The 13,354-nt window shown below is 40.8% G+C and overlaps 1 protein-coding gene and 1 long non-coding RNA gene across 17 annotated transcripts in view; one reads left to right on the top strand and one right to left on the bottom strand.

Moving 5' to 3' along the window:
• Window positions 1-13,354, top strand: part of pde4dip (phosphodiesterase 4D interacting protein) — a 95,865-nt gene that overhangs the window by 80,124 nt on the left and 2,387 nt on the right. For 7 of the 16 annotated variants that reach the window (XM_080291609.1, XM_080291608.1, XM_080291607.1 and 4 more), the window contains 16 exons: window positions 3,011-3,279; window positions 3,558-3,695; window positions 3,820-4,014; window positions 5,052-5,336; window positions 6,154-6,285; window positions 6,482-6,601; window positions 6,755-6,944; window positions 7,091-7,215; window positions 8,334-8,450; window positions 8,582-8,686; window positions 9,122-9,309; window positions 9,591-9,722; window positions 10,200-10,232; window positions 10,541-10,679; window positions 12,705-12,751; window positions 12,942-13,065. In XM_080291609.1, the coding sequence (XP_080147735.1) occupies window positions 3,011-3,279; window positions 3,558-3,695; window positions 3,820-4,014; window positions 5,052-5,336; window positions 6,154-6,285; window positions 6,482-6,601; window positions 6,755-6,944; window positions 7,091-7,215; window positions 8,334-8,450; window positions 8,582-8,686; window positions 9,122-9,309; window positions 9,591-9,722; window positions 10,200-10,232; window positions 10,541-10,679; window positions 12,705-12,751; window positions 12,942-13,065 (2,339 nt within the window). Of the gene's footprint in view, window positions 1-3,010; window positions 3,280-3,557; window positions 3,696-3,819; window positions 4,015-5,051; window positions 5,337-6,153; window positions 6,286-6,481; window positions 6,602-6,754; window positions 6,945-7,090; window positions 7,216-8,333; window positions 8,451-8,581; window positions 8,687-9,121; window positions 9,310-9,590; window positions 9,723-10,199; window positions 10,233-10,460; window positions 10,680-12,704; window positions 12,752-12,941; window positions 13,066-13,354 lie in introns of those variants that run through there. The other 9 variants (XM_026148212.2, XM_026148210.2, XM_080291599.1 and 6 more) reach the window with 8 other exon arrangements.
• On the bottom strand, window positions 5,898-7,223 carry LOC145421369 (uncharacterized). The gene is made up of 2 exons (XR_013902704.1): window positions 7,086-7,223; window positions 5,898-6,276 (listed from the first exon to the last, which is right to left on the bottom strand). It is a non-coding gene; the product is annotated as an uncharacterized LOC145421369 (long non-coding RNA).

Here is a 13,354-nt window from a genome sequence, read left to right as displayed (position 1 = left end):
GTGCCCTTCACACTCACCAAATCTAATCCCAGATGATTGTTGTTGATGGTTGTTGACCAGCGTGTTAGAGTTCTTCCATTCTTTCATTAGAGTTCAGCAGGCTTGGACAATCAGTGCTAAGATGGACCGAGGCTGTTCTAGCAGCTCTAGTCTTCCAGCACCTTACTAATCCACTTGGTTGGCTATTTCTTGAATTCGTCTGTAGTTTACCAAAGACAAAAAGGAACTTCAAAAAGGGTAACTTGTGGTTTTTGTAAAGTAATATTCATAATCCACACTGCTCAAAAAAAGTAAAAGAATAATTTTCAATCAGAGTATAGCATCAAGTCAGTAAAACGTCTTGGATATTGTTTTGGTCAGTTATGTAGGAGAAGGTGTTGTTATTCAGTTTCAGTTGTTTTGGTGTTAATTAAATTAATAACATCTGTGTAGGACTCTGGCATTTTTTCCCTCCTTATCCATCTTCTTTCACTAGTTTCACATTTGGATAGAGTCACGGGGGTGGCCTGACGTCCACTAGTGAGCTCTGAGCACCATGCAGCCCGGTTTCCATTTGCCATAGAATACAGAATTGGCAAGTCCACCACTAGGACCCTGTGTTTTTCAAATATGAGAGCATGTTCACCCTGAGCACATGTGAGAGATATTGGTGGTAGGTCAGTGATGGTCTGGAAAGACACATCATTGGAGGGACACGCAGACCTCCACAGGCTGGACATCAGCACCCTGACTGCCATTAGGTATCAGCCCTGCAGGTGTTATTTTTCTGGTACAGGCATAGATGTGTAGTGCTGTGAAAAAATATTTGCCCCCTTTACAAAGGGCAGCTTTTAAATGATTCATCCTTAGCAGGGTTGCTGGGAGCTGGAGCCTATCCCAGCTAACATGAGGCAGGGTACACCCTGGACAGATCATGGTCTGTTGCAAGGCATTCAAAGCTATTTGCAATTTAGAACGACCAGCTAATCTAACCCCATTAATTGCATGTCTTTGGACTGTGGGGGGAAGCCAAAATACCTGGAGAGTACCTACAGAAATACAAAGAACATATAAACTCCACACCGAAAGGCAGAGTTGAACTCAGGAACTTCTTTCTGTGAGGCAATTGCTAATCGCTGTGCCACCATGCTGCCCAGTTGATGATTTCATTTATTAAATGGAAAAAGCTATGCAAACCTAAATGGAACCATGTGGGAAAGTAGCTGCACCCTGGAGCCCTCCTAAACCTTCCATCCATTCATCCATCCATCCTTTTAACCAACCTCCATCCATCACCATTACACCACAGTGTTTTCCTAATGGTGTGGCATTCTTTTTATGAAATGCTGTGTTTGTCATGATTACATTAATACCAAACCCAATGAACAGTGTCAGACGAAGGGCAAACGTTTGCTTATATAGTTCAGGATCAGCGAGGGTGTGTGAGCTGGAGTTTCATTCAACATCAGCGGTGAGAAAGGGTCTGTGAACAGGTAGACGTAGCATTAGCTGATGTTGACAGATTGGGTTCCAGAAATGAGGAGTCGAGCACAGTGGAGGGTGGAGAGTTTCACGGGAGTGAGTCGGAAGGAGGCGAGCAGAAGGAGTGAAGCCATCTGTGAGCAGGAAGGTCCTTGTGGCTGAACAGGTAAATCGTTCTGACAACTGACCATGAGGTGCAGTTAGAGATGGGACTTGATACCAATTCAGCAATTACAATTCCATCATTGATATCATTTATCCATTCGATTCCTTATCGATTCAATTATTGGTTCTCATTGGTTCCACTTTGAGAGTCACCACCAAGTACGAAGCAGCATATCAAAGACATTACATTTGTGCAAATTAATTGCATGCTGTGTGGTTAAATGCTTGTGCATGAGGTATTTCCCCTCTTTTTTGAGATCGTACTGCTGCTTAAGTAAAGGCAAAGCGTCTGACAGTATGCAGTCTTGATGGATAATGGGTTGCAGGCAGAGCCCAAGAGAGTAGCTCAGCCCAAAGGTGATGGTTACTAGTGTTGTATCCAAAGTCCAGCTTGTCGATAGAATCTCTTTTCTGTAAGTCTTGAGGCTCATCAAGATGCAAATATGAGATGAGCCTTTGTGTTCTTTTTGGTCAGCAGTTGTTTTCCTTGGAACGCTCGCATGAATGCCATTTTTGCAGAGCCTCTGTTGAATTGTGAATCTGACCTTCCTCCATTCCTGAGCCAGGTCAGCCCTGCAGTTCTTTAGATATTGTTCTGGGTTATTTTGTGACTTCCTGGATGTTCCATCAATGCATTTTATGGGAAGCTCACCATTGTTCCAACTTTATCCATTTGTGGAGCACCATGGGTCTGAGTTCCAAAGCCGTAGAAATGACTTCCTAACCCTCACAAGACTGATAGATGTCAATGACTTTGTTACTTCACTTTGTCACAAAGGTTCTGTTGAAATTATTTCTTCATTCACTGGGTGTAGCAGTAATCAGGCCTGAGTGTGGCTAGTGAAATTGAACATAGCTTTCCAAAAAATGTGTGTGTGACTTGTTTAATGTCAGTCTAGATTCTTACACATTTGATCTGATGCAGTGTCATGTATGTGTTAGTCACTAAGAGGCTTCCCCAAAGCAACACGATGCAGTCAGCAAAGCCTTTTGTGAGAAGAGCAGGCAGGTGACTCACACACCTGGTACAGCACTACTTAATAATACTTATCCTTTAAGTCACATGGACACAACTCATGCAGCTACTACTCTCAGATTCCTCAGCACACAGAAATCAGGGTTCAGTACTTTTAAACATTTTGCCTTTCATTTTAAATTGTGCATGTGTTTCTCTTTGTGTGTCTGGGTGGGGGGGCTATAAATCCTTTTATGGTTTTATGATGATTTAATAGAGTGTTATCTGCACATTATTTGTGGCCTAATAATTTGGGAGAATTACATTTTAGCTATATCTGACACGATAAATGTATTGTGCATTGACCATGGTAAATAAAATGTGTGTGTGTGTGTGTGTGTTTGTGTGCATGCGCGCACGTGCCTACAGCCTCAGTAAAGAGCTGCAGCAGAAGGACAAGGTCATTGAGTCTCTCCGTGCCAGACTAAACCAGCATCAGCAGCACCATCATCCTCATCGTTCTGACACACCCTGCAGCGGTCATGCCCTCTCTGATACCACCGACCAATCAGATCGCATCTCTTATGTGTCCGATGAGCATGGATCCACAATTGAGGACCTGGAGTTGAGCTCTGATGTTGATGCTGCAAGTGAGCTTGGTCAGGATGAATCACGGATTTCTGCCAAAGTGAGCACAGGTACGAGTGTTTTTCTTTGTGTTTTTTTTAACCAACACAGTCCAGAGGGAATTCCAATTATGAATATTTGTGTAATTCCATGCAAATGTTACTCATGTGTGAGGAAATTGCAATTGATGACCTGTTTCCAGCAGAGCATTAACCATCATTTTAATGCTCTTCAGAACAAAAGGAGCAAGTCCCGCACTGCAGTTTTGCCATTTGACCTTTGCAGTATCAACTCTTTATCATAAAATGCATAGAATCAGTGTTTTGCAGTGTATGACTTTTCTTTCCAGATTGTCACCATGGAACAGTGTCACGCCATCCATCTATCCCTCCATCTATCACCTCATCTCACAGAACCCAGTCCTGTCATAGCTGCTCCAGCATGCAATCCACCAGCTCCCAACACACAGGCATGCAGAGTCAGACAGGTAGGAAGGACCCCAGAAAATGTCCTTCAGCTCATGTAGATAGGAACTGCTACTTGCTGTATCTTTCTTTATTCTTTGCTTTTTTGTGTCTGTCTATCATATTTACCTTCCCCTTTTCTCCCAGCTCCTGTCTCAGTTTTCAGCCCTACTTCCTTTCACACTTCCCCCACTTCCTCCACCCAGAAGACACGCTTGCCCTTCCATCCTCGCCCTTCCAACCTGCGAACCCGTTGCCAAAGCAGTGGGGGTATGGGTTTCTCCCTGACTGAGGTGCACCAGGAGCTGCAGATGTTACAAAGGCAGCTGGCAGACAAAGGCAGTGCGTCATGTCTTTGCATGCTTTTGTGTTTGACCCACTTTAAACTTAACAAATTCAATGGAGTGTGCAACCAAGAACTGATTCCTTCCAGAAACAATCCTTTGAATTTCTTTTCAAAATTAAGCAGCTTCTGGTGAAATAAAATGGATTTAGTCTGCCTAAGAGTAACGATTACTCAATAATTGTTGAATGCTTCAGAAGTCTGAATCATTAGAAATGATTTAGACTTCTACGGGGGATCTTTTTGGACCCTATGACATAACCTACAAAAGATGGCGATGTCATTGGCCGCATTTATGCTTGTGCTGGTGCATTATATGGTAATTAGTGCCCCATAAAATACTGGGACATGATGCAAATGAATTACTTTGTATTGTTTACTTTCTAAAAGATATGTGGGGGATTTGTTAGATCAGCTAAAGGCTGATTTTATGATCTGATTTGGTTGCAGATCCTGAATTTCTGACATTTTGTGTGTCTTAATAAAGAGCATCACATAATTAGAGCACATAACTTTGATAGCAACAGCCATCTACATTACATTTAGTTGTACTCTACTAATTTCTTGAGCATCTGTTGCCCCTGAATTGTACACTATAATAAAAGTTATAAGATGGCTTCTTGTAGTTAAGCAGAGAGGGAGCTGACCAGCTTTAATAATTCATTTCTCCCCAACTGCCTTTGTCTTTCTTCTCACTGTCCTGTCATCCCATTGCCTTTATCTTTAACACACTGTACTTTCTTACTCATTAAGCAACTGTTCTGCGCTTGATGTTTAATGAAGCCAGAGCCTCCAGCTGGAGAGGGATTTGCTGTGATCTTAAAACACCGATGGGCATTAGAGCTTTCAGAAAGCCCCAACCAGACAAATTTCATTTGGCTGATTAACAAACTTGCTCCCGATGTCAGGAGAAATCCCTTCATCTTGCTCTTGGTCTCTCTAAGACACACACACAAAGCAGACCATGTATTTACGCAATATATAAGCTATCCGCTTTTCCTTTAGTTGTTTCCTTAAATCTTCTCATCCTCTGCAGGGTTTTCTACTCCTCAAGCCAAACCGCTTCAGGGTTTCCCATTTGTCTACCAGCAGCCGGACTCCTTTGACTTACTGCCTCTCTCCTACCAAGGATTCCAACCTTCTCCTTTCAGCAGTGCTGCTAGCAACAGTAGTCTGGATGCCAGCTTGACAATGAAAGCTGGGGCTAGCCTCCTGGAGAGCAGTGCATTGTGGGATGTGAGCTATGGAAATCGAGCAGTGAGAACTGGAGCTGACCTGTCATCAGGATCCTCGGGGTACCAGTCAGGCAACAGTCACACAGGTAAAGCTTTAATGTGCCCGATGATTTCTCTGATTTCTGGGTGTTTATGTTAAAAATGTTTAGAAAATTGTTCAATGTTTTGTATGTACAAGTTCCCTACTGACGCTAGTGCCTGGGTATGCTTATGTAATATCAGTTTTTAGCAAACTTGTGTAGTAAATTAGTCTAAACTGTATTTCCTCAGCTGAGGCATTAAAAGCACATTTTTATTCTTATTTTCTTATAGCCTTAAAAGAAATACCAAAAAAAAACCCAAGAATTGCATAACACTGAGCTGAAATTAGTTTAGAATATTTGTTTGTAAAATGGTCAAAGACGAGATGTTATAGGTTTGTAATAAGTTTTAAAAACTCCAGAATTTTCAGATGAATATAATAAAAGCTCGGCTTCTGAATTATTCTTTCATTGTGCTGATGTATTACGAACAAAGCATTCAATACATCAGGCTGTGAATGCACCTTCAGGCAACTTTTGTTGTAGTGCTATAAATAAAATCAAATTGATCTGAAACATATTAAATGTTTTGTGAGCACTGTGTTGCAAATGATCTCAAATTTTAAATCATGTATAAGAAGTTTTGTTTTATTGAACATGGATTAAATATGCAATGACATTTGAAAGGGTTTAGTTAAACACACATCCAGTGCATGAAAAACAAAACAAAAAACAAAAATATGGTTATTGTCTCCTGTTAAGCCAGCTGTGAGTGATCAGTCGCTGTTTTTGACAATGATCTTTTTCTTGCCTTATTAGTTTATTAGGTGAGCGTGATTGGTGATTTCACAACAGACACTCACTCTTCGCTTGTCTGCTACAGGTTCAGACCTGATGAAGGAGCACTTGAGGGAAATCAGGAGTCTGAGGCAGAGACTGGAGGACTCCATCCACACCAACGACCGTCTCCGACAACAGCTGGAGGAGAAACTGGCCCGAACCACCACTGAGAAAGGTAACAGAGACAAACGAACACACTGTTCGTGTTATCTGCAGGGCTCAAAGTTTTGAAAAGCATTGAATTTAGTCCTGACAAAATATGTTATCGAAATTTTATTGCTTTAAATTGAATTTACAAAGATGTTTTTTTTCTGTCATTATTTATTTATTATTTATTATTTTTCACTCCTCTGTCTCTATCTCCTCCAAAGGTGCTCCTACCAATATTTACATCCAGGGACTGGAATCAGTCAACCAGCTTGCCAGTGAGATTAGACTTCTAAAAGAGGAAAATGTTAGTCTACAAAATCAGCTGAAGCAGGTTACCAAAGGTACAGTATAATGTTTACTACCATGTCATAAGCTCAAGAGTCATTATTTATATTCAGAATGTAAATGTGAGTCTTAAATGTCCCTGCCTGAAATCAGACAAAAAAGTTCAAAATCAAAATATCCACTCTGCTCTGTTGTTATGTATCATGCAGAGAGCACTAAGGAGGCAGAGCAGCTGAGGGAGGTGGCGCTCCAGGAGCGTTCCAGGGTGAAGGAGGTGGAGCTAGAGGCTGAGAAGTGGGCAGAGCAAACCAGGAAGCTCCAAACTGAGGCTGAAGCTCAGAGTCAGGAGATGTTACACCTGAAACAAGACAGACTGAGGAACCAGGAAACCATCAACAGGTAGTCTGTTTGTTTCTCTCATTGGAATACTTGGAGTCTAACACTTTTTAGACATTTTAGTGGGACGATTTTGAAGGAAACACATATCTTAAAGAAATCATAGGTAATAAATAACATGATTTCATGCATTTTATGAAATACCTCAGGCTCCAGCATGAGTTGACTGTCCTCCGACAGCAGCTTTGTGAGAGTCGCAGTTTGGTCCATTCTCTTCAGTGTGAGCTGCAGGTGTATCGCAAAAAGGGGAGAGTCACCACAAATGCGCCCACTGGTAAGAATCAACACACAGTCGCCTGTTCAGATCAGTGAGCAGCTTTAACTCGATGTAGTGAAGAAAAGCATCCATCCATCCATCCATCCATTTGTCTTTACTGAATTCAGAGACATTGTGGTCCTGGAGTAGCAGTCAAGACGCAAGATACACCATGGACATGTGGCCAATTTATCGCAGGGCAGGAAAATGAGTAATGCAAAATTTCTCTAAGTATTCTAGAAGTAATATTTTTAATTCTAAACATGGTGCACACACAAAACTGTGCTTAAACAGTGCATAGAAACACGCACGTATCGAGAATTCATCAGTATTTTCCTACATGAATTTTTTTAAATACTTTATAAACAAATTTAAAACTTCCCCAGACCACATGTATACCAGTCTGTCTTATGTTTTAAACTTATTTTGGCAATTAGTTTGTTTTCCAGAACAATGTAAAAAAAAAATCATAGAGTTAAATAACAATAAAGAATTTAAATGTAACGTACAACATAAACGATTGAGCTTTAGCTAATATACCTAACACTAAATGCTTAGCATAATAAAGCTGCATTTACTAAAAAGACTTGCATATTGGCTGGATGTCATCAATGGCATTCATTTCTTACCAGTTTGCTACTTCCCAGTGGGCTGGAGGCTCTTCATCTCCTCCACCTGCTTCCTTCTTATGCTATCTTATTTTTCTTCACATCATCTCTGATGTCAAACCTTTTCACTTTATATCACAGAATATTTTGTCATACAGCATTCAAAAATAAAAGTAGAAAAACATTGCACATGTTTCATTAATCAGACCAAAAATTCTGCATGCACACTTATTTTGTTTGGATAATTTTGCCTATATTAGTGAATGAACCCCACTGGCATCAATCACTATTTTCTAGGTGGGTATTTTTTCTATGAGCTGCCATTCGTAAAAGACGGCTGCTGGAATTATGTTTCTGTTTAGGAATGCAGTAATATGAAAACTGGTCCATGTATTCCTTGTTAAAATCATCTAATGTGTCACTTTTCTAAAGTTACAATGAGGACCTGCTTCTTTTCTCAATCCCACGCTCCCACACAGATTGTCTACTTTCTTTGTTAATCACCAGTATTTGTGTGTTCTCTAACAGGTCAAGGCAGTGACAGCACAACAGTCTTTGATCCCAAAGACCTGCACATTCAGCTGGAGCAGCAGCTGAGCAGAGAAGCTGACACGCAGCCTCAAGCCAGGAGGCAGCTCTTCAGCGGTCAGTATATCTGAAACACATAGACTGTTTCTGAAAATCCTGACAAATATGGCAGATCATAGCATTACAATTACAAAAATGTTTTAACAAGGAAACTTTAAATCAGTACTGATGGGAATCTGTCTCCACAGATAGCGTTCCCTCTCCACCTGTGAGAGACACTGGACTTTTCAGTCCTTCCTCTCCTTTGCATGCTATGCAGAAACACACAGAAGAAACTGGAGCAACTGATCAGGGTGAGAGATTTCAAGCAGCACTTGCACTGTGACTATGCAATCCTACCCATAATAGTCATAACTTTAAGCATGAAAACATTATTCTGCGAGCTTTGTTCAGGTATCCCTCAGTGTGAATAATTTTACATGAAACCAGAAACTATTAGCAGTTGGCTATGGGGAACAATATCTCTGAGCAAAAAAGGAAATAACAGTAACCGTGTATGTTTGAGTCCACATCCACAATTCTTTCAAATAATAACTCCTTGCTTCATGTCACTGATAATGTGTGGTTATTGCACATCCTCCTGGCTTGAGCCTGGCTTAAGTTTGAACCTGTAACTTTAGGCATTTAAAGGTTCTTTTTTATGTGGGATTTCTGTACTCTTAAATCAAATAAGTGAATCCATAGAGAGAAGACTGCACTGGACACAGTTCTTTCGTTTTCCTTTCCAGCAGGCTCAACCCTGCATGGACATCGCACAGATGGCTGTTTTTATAACTGTCATGGCCGCCATGCAGTGGGCCACATTGATGACTTCAAAGTTCTGCAGCAGCACATCCTCCAGGGAAGTGCGCTCCTCCTTAAGATGGAGACTGCTCTTTATTCTCTGAGCACCTCACAGGAGTTCTCCTTTCATCAGGTAAGAGCTCAAATCTCTTTTTATTCAATATAACTTGAGATTCATTTACTAAATTATGGTCCTCATAAAAGTCCAGAGCTGATAAGATAAAAATTATTAGTGCCTTGTAATGGGGGGTGGTCTCTGGAATGTGCTGTCAGGTCTGTAAATAACTTTTTCTCATAACAGAAGCGACGCGAACAAGTGCCGCAGCCCTGGCGAAAACCTCTCATACATAAATAGAAATAAATATATTCATAATTAATGCACATTATATTGACTTCATGCATTTTGTGTTCCAGCTTTCAGACTGGGGTTCTGTTCAGAAGCTGCTGCTGGACACTAAAACTCTGCGGCAGATACTGGATGAGGCTGAGTCTCTGCTTCGCGTGTTCTGGAGAGCAGCTCTGCCCAAATCTGAGGAAGTCCAACAGGTCAGAAAAGTATTTCCTGGTGTCACAGAGAAAATCTGATTTGGGATTGTAAAAACGAGAGACCAAAATCACTGTATTACTATTTTTTTTCTCGCCACGCATGATTTCTTTTCTCAGCATTAATACATAAATAGAGAAGTGGAAAAAATATTTCTTGATAAAAGTATTTACTAAAATTGACTAAAATGTTCAGTTTAATGCAAGACAATGTGTTACAACAGGACCAGTGTAACACTGGATGAGGGCATTTGTATCACTGAAAAACTTAATTAAAAGCAGACTTTGACATATTACATTGCTGCTATAATATGTAATCAATTAGTGTTTTAAACCTATATAAAAAAAAATATATATCTAATTTGCCACTTTTAGATCCAACTCCCATTAAATGTGAAGTTTATATAACAGAAACATTCAGCTCAAAATCATTTTTTTAAACGTCTGTCAGGGTTAAATGATCCTGCTCCTTTTCCTCAGGCTCTCAGAAAGAATCACACCACCCTACACAGAGTAAGTTTCACTACGTAAGCTTGTTGCTGATAGAAAAACATGAGGGTGATACAGTTGGGCCCTGTGAGGTGAACCCTGTTAGGTGCCTTTGCACATACTTTACTTAGAAGTAAAAGATTTATTAACTTTTCCCCAAAGATTAAAGGAGCTGGATATGAATGAATAAACAGATTTTATGCAAAAATGTATCATTTACTGCAACTGCTGCACCTGCCTTTGTTATTTCAGGTTGTACTCGCATGTTCTGCACGTCAGTGTATGCATCTCCAAGAGCTTAGAGAGCCATCTACCTGTCTTTTGCTATTTAGGATCGGTCTCTGAGGGAGGAGGTCCTTTCTCTCCGTCTGAAGCTCTCAGAGCAAGAACAGGCTCTAAAGGACACAATGGAGAGAGTCAAGAGCTCCAGCGGCACCAAAGATAGCATGGAGCACTTTATAGTCAGCCAATGTGAGTACACATTTCCAAAAAACTCTTAATAGCACATGTAAAACCATGTGTTAAGTGTAGAGAGGCTCTCGTCTCTTTTTATTGGCTACACTTGGTATGAACAGATTGTGGGCTTTTTCTATTGCTATTCTGTGGTCACAGCTAGAGTTGCATGCCAAAGCTGGCAATAAAAGGGGTATGGGAAACGATAAATTGTCTGGTACTTTCTCATTTCTAATAAAGCACTCAAGGTGCTTTTTACTACAAGCCTCGTTCACCCAGTCACACACACATTCATACAAGTTATTGTCAAAATTTTCTTTTTTAACAGAGAAAGGGATTTTCAGCACTGTGGCACGGTGGTTAGCACCGTTGCCGCACAGCAAGAAGGTCCTGAGTTCAATTCCACCATCAGGCCGGGGTCTTTCTGTGTGGAGTCTGCATGTTCTCCCCGTGTTTGCGTGGGTTCCCTCCGGGTACTCCGGCTTCCTCCCACCGTCCAAAGACATGCAGCTTGTGGGGATAGGTTAATTGGATAATCCAAATTGCCACTAGGTGTGAATGTGCGAGTGAATGTGAGTGTGAATGGTTGTCTGTCCCTGTGTGTTGGCCCTGCGACAGACTGGCGACCTGTCCAGGGTGTACCCTGCCTCTCGCCCTATGACAGCTGGGATAGGCTCCAGAGCCCCCCGCGACCCTGAAAAGGATAAGCGGAAGCGAATGGATGGATGGGATTTTCAACACAGCATTTCTAAATATACTTGGGGTTTTTTTTATAAAGCATACAAAATTTCTATTTATGCAGCACAAACTATTCCTGTCTAATAACGTCTTTCACCTATGCAGTGCTCAAAGCTTGTAAAATCAAGTTAAAACTGAGATCTATATACATGGTGTTTTCAAGAACTGGAGTGACAAGAGAGAGTTCAAAGAGAGGCACACGGTACAGAACAAGCCTGGTGGAGGTAGGAAGTGAAATTCAAAGAAAACTAGTGAGAGGTGTATCTAAAGATCCCTGAACAGCTGCCAAGATACCAGTGAATGACTTTACCCTTAAGCCCAAGGAAAACTCCAGGACAACCTGGAGAAAGATTATATATACTAGAAGCACATCCTGCTTATGATTGAAAAGGCGTACAACCCAAAAACACAATCCTTACAGTGAAACACGCAGGGGGCTGGAAACGGACTGTTTCTTGTATAGTGTTTTTCTACTCCACCTGAGTACTAAAAGAACTTTACAAAACTTGCCTCATTCACACAAAGTTAGGATATTTGGCATGTCCGTAGACTGAAGCAGCCAGGCATCGAACAACCAACCTTCCAATGGGTAGGTGACGTGGGAATATTGTCAGAATGTAAGAAATCATGAAGAAAGAAGCATATGTGAAGATTTTGAAAGAAAACCTCAAGCAGTCGGCAGAAAAACTCGATCTAGGTTGTCACTTTGTTTTCCAGTGAACATTATCGACTCGCCTGCACAAACTCCTGTTTTGAATATCACTGAAAACTGTGGGGTGTTGAAGACCAAGGTTAATGGCAAAAGACCATCAAATCTGGAGGAACTTGAGAAATTTGCTAAGATGATGTGTGTGAGACAACAAATGACTGTTATCCAGCAAAGGGATGCACATTTGACTATTAGCATCGAACACTTTAATAAATAATTTGGCTCCTGTGTCCAAAGTAAAATACTGTAAGCATCCATAATAAAACGAGAATGTTTGGAAAAGCTGTGTTTAAAAAAATCCTTCTCTATTTAACAGCACTTGGAAAATACTTTTAAATTGGGGATCAAACCACCAACCTTCTGATTAGTGATGATGTGCTGCACCTCCTGAGCCACAGGTGCCTCATATGGCAAGACTTTCTTGTTCATAGAGTCTGAACTGGAGCATTTACGAGAAGCCTGAGATTTTGACTCTGAGATTACTTTGTATTGTCAGTAATCATGTGTAATCATGGTCATGTGTAATGTTTTCACCGTTGTTACAGTTTGTGTCAGAAAAAGAAATGATGATGATTGTATGTTTTTGTTTTTTACAGTGTTGAGAACACGCGATGTCTTGAGAAAAGCCAAGACCAACTTACAGGTCAGTTCACTCGTTGCCTCATATTAATCCTGGTTTTGGTATCATTATCCACAATGAGTGTTGTATTCCCATAAGTAAGAACAACTAAGTGGGTGGATGATGACGTCCCTCACACTTTTGGTCATTAGAAAAAGATGTTTGTTTTCTTTACCTTTCCTCCTCTATCCTGTCTCCTACTGAGTGTCCTCAGGAGAATGAACTCAGGATTTCTTCCCTGCACCAAGCTCCTTTTCCCATTCCTCCTTCTCCTCCCTCACTCCTCTCCTCCTCTTATTCTTCCTCATCCTCATCCTCACAACTCTGGCCTGGTAAAGGTACAGTCTGGCGTGTTGGGTGGTGAAGCTGCTTGCTTTTTGATTAAGAACCTACAGTATATATCAAAAATGTTTGCATGTAGCCAGTAAAGCCACTTAAATACTACATAATCATGCAGCATGTAAGGCTGACTGAGATACTACTAAACAGGTAAACAGCATACTTGTATGTAAAAGACTAAGCAAACACTAACACGTTGCTTTCCTTGCTAATGTTCGTCTTTCTTGCTAATCATCATTTGGACAAAAACGATAACTAGAAACGTCAGTTTGCTTACTAGAAAAGCAA

This window comes from Astatotilapia calliptera, chromosome 17, assembly GCF_964374335.1.
Source record: "Astatotilapia calliptera chromosome 17, fAstCal68.1, whole genome shotgun sequence".
Lineage (NCBI taxonomy): Eukaryota > Metazoa > Chordata > Actinopteri > Cichliformes > Cichlidae > Astatotilapia > Astatotilapia calliptera.
The sequence above is the reverse complement of the archived record's forward strand: the minus strand, read 5'-3'. Positions and strand labels throughout refer to the sequence as shown.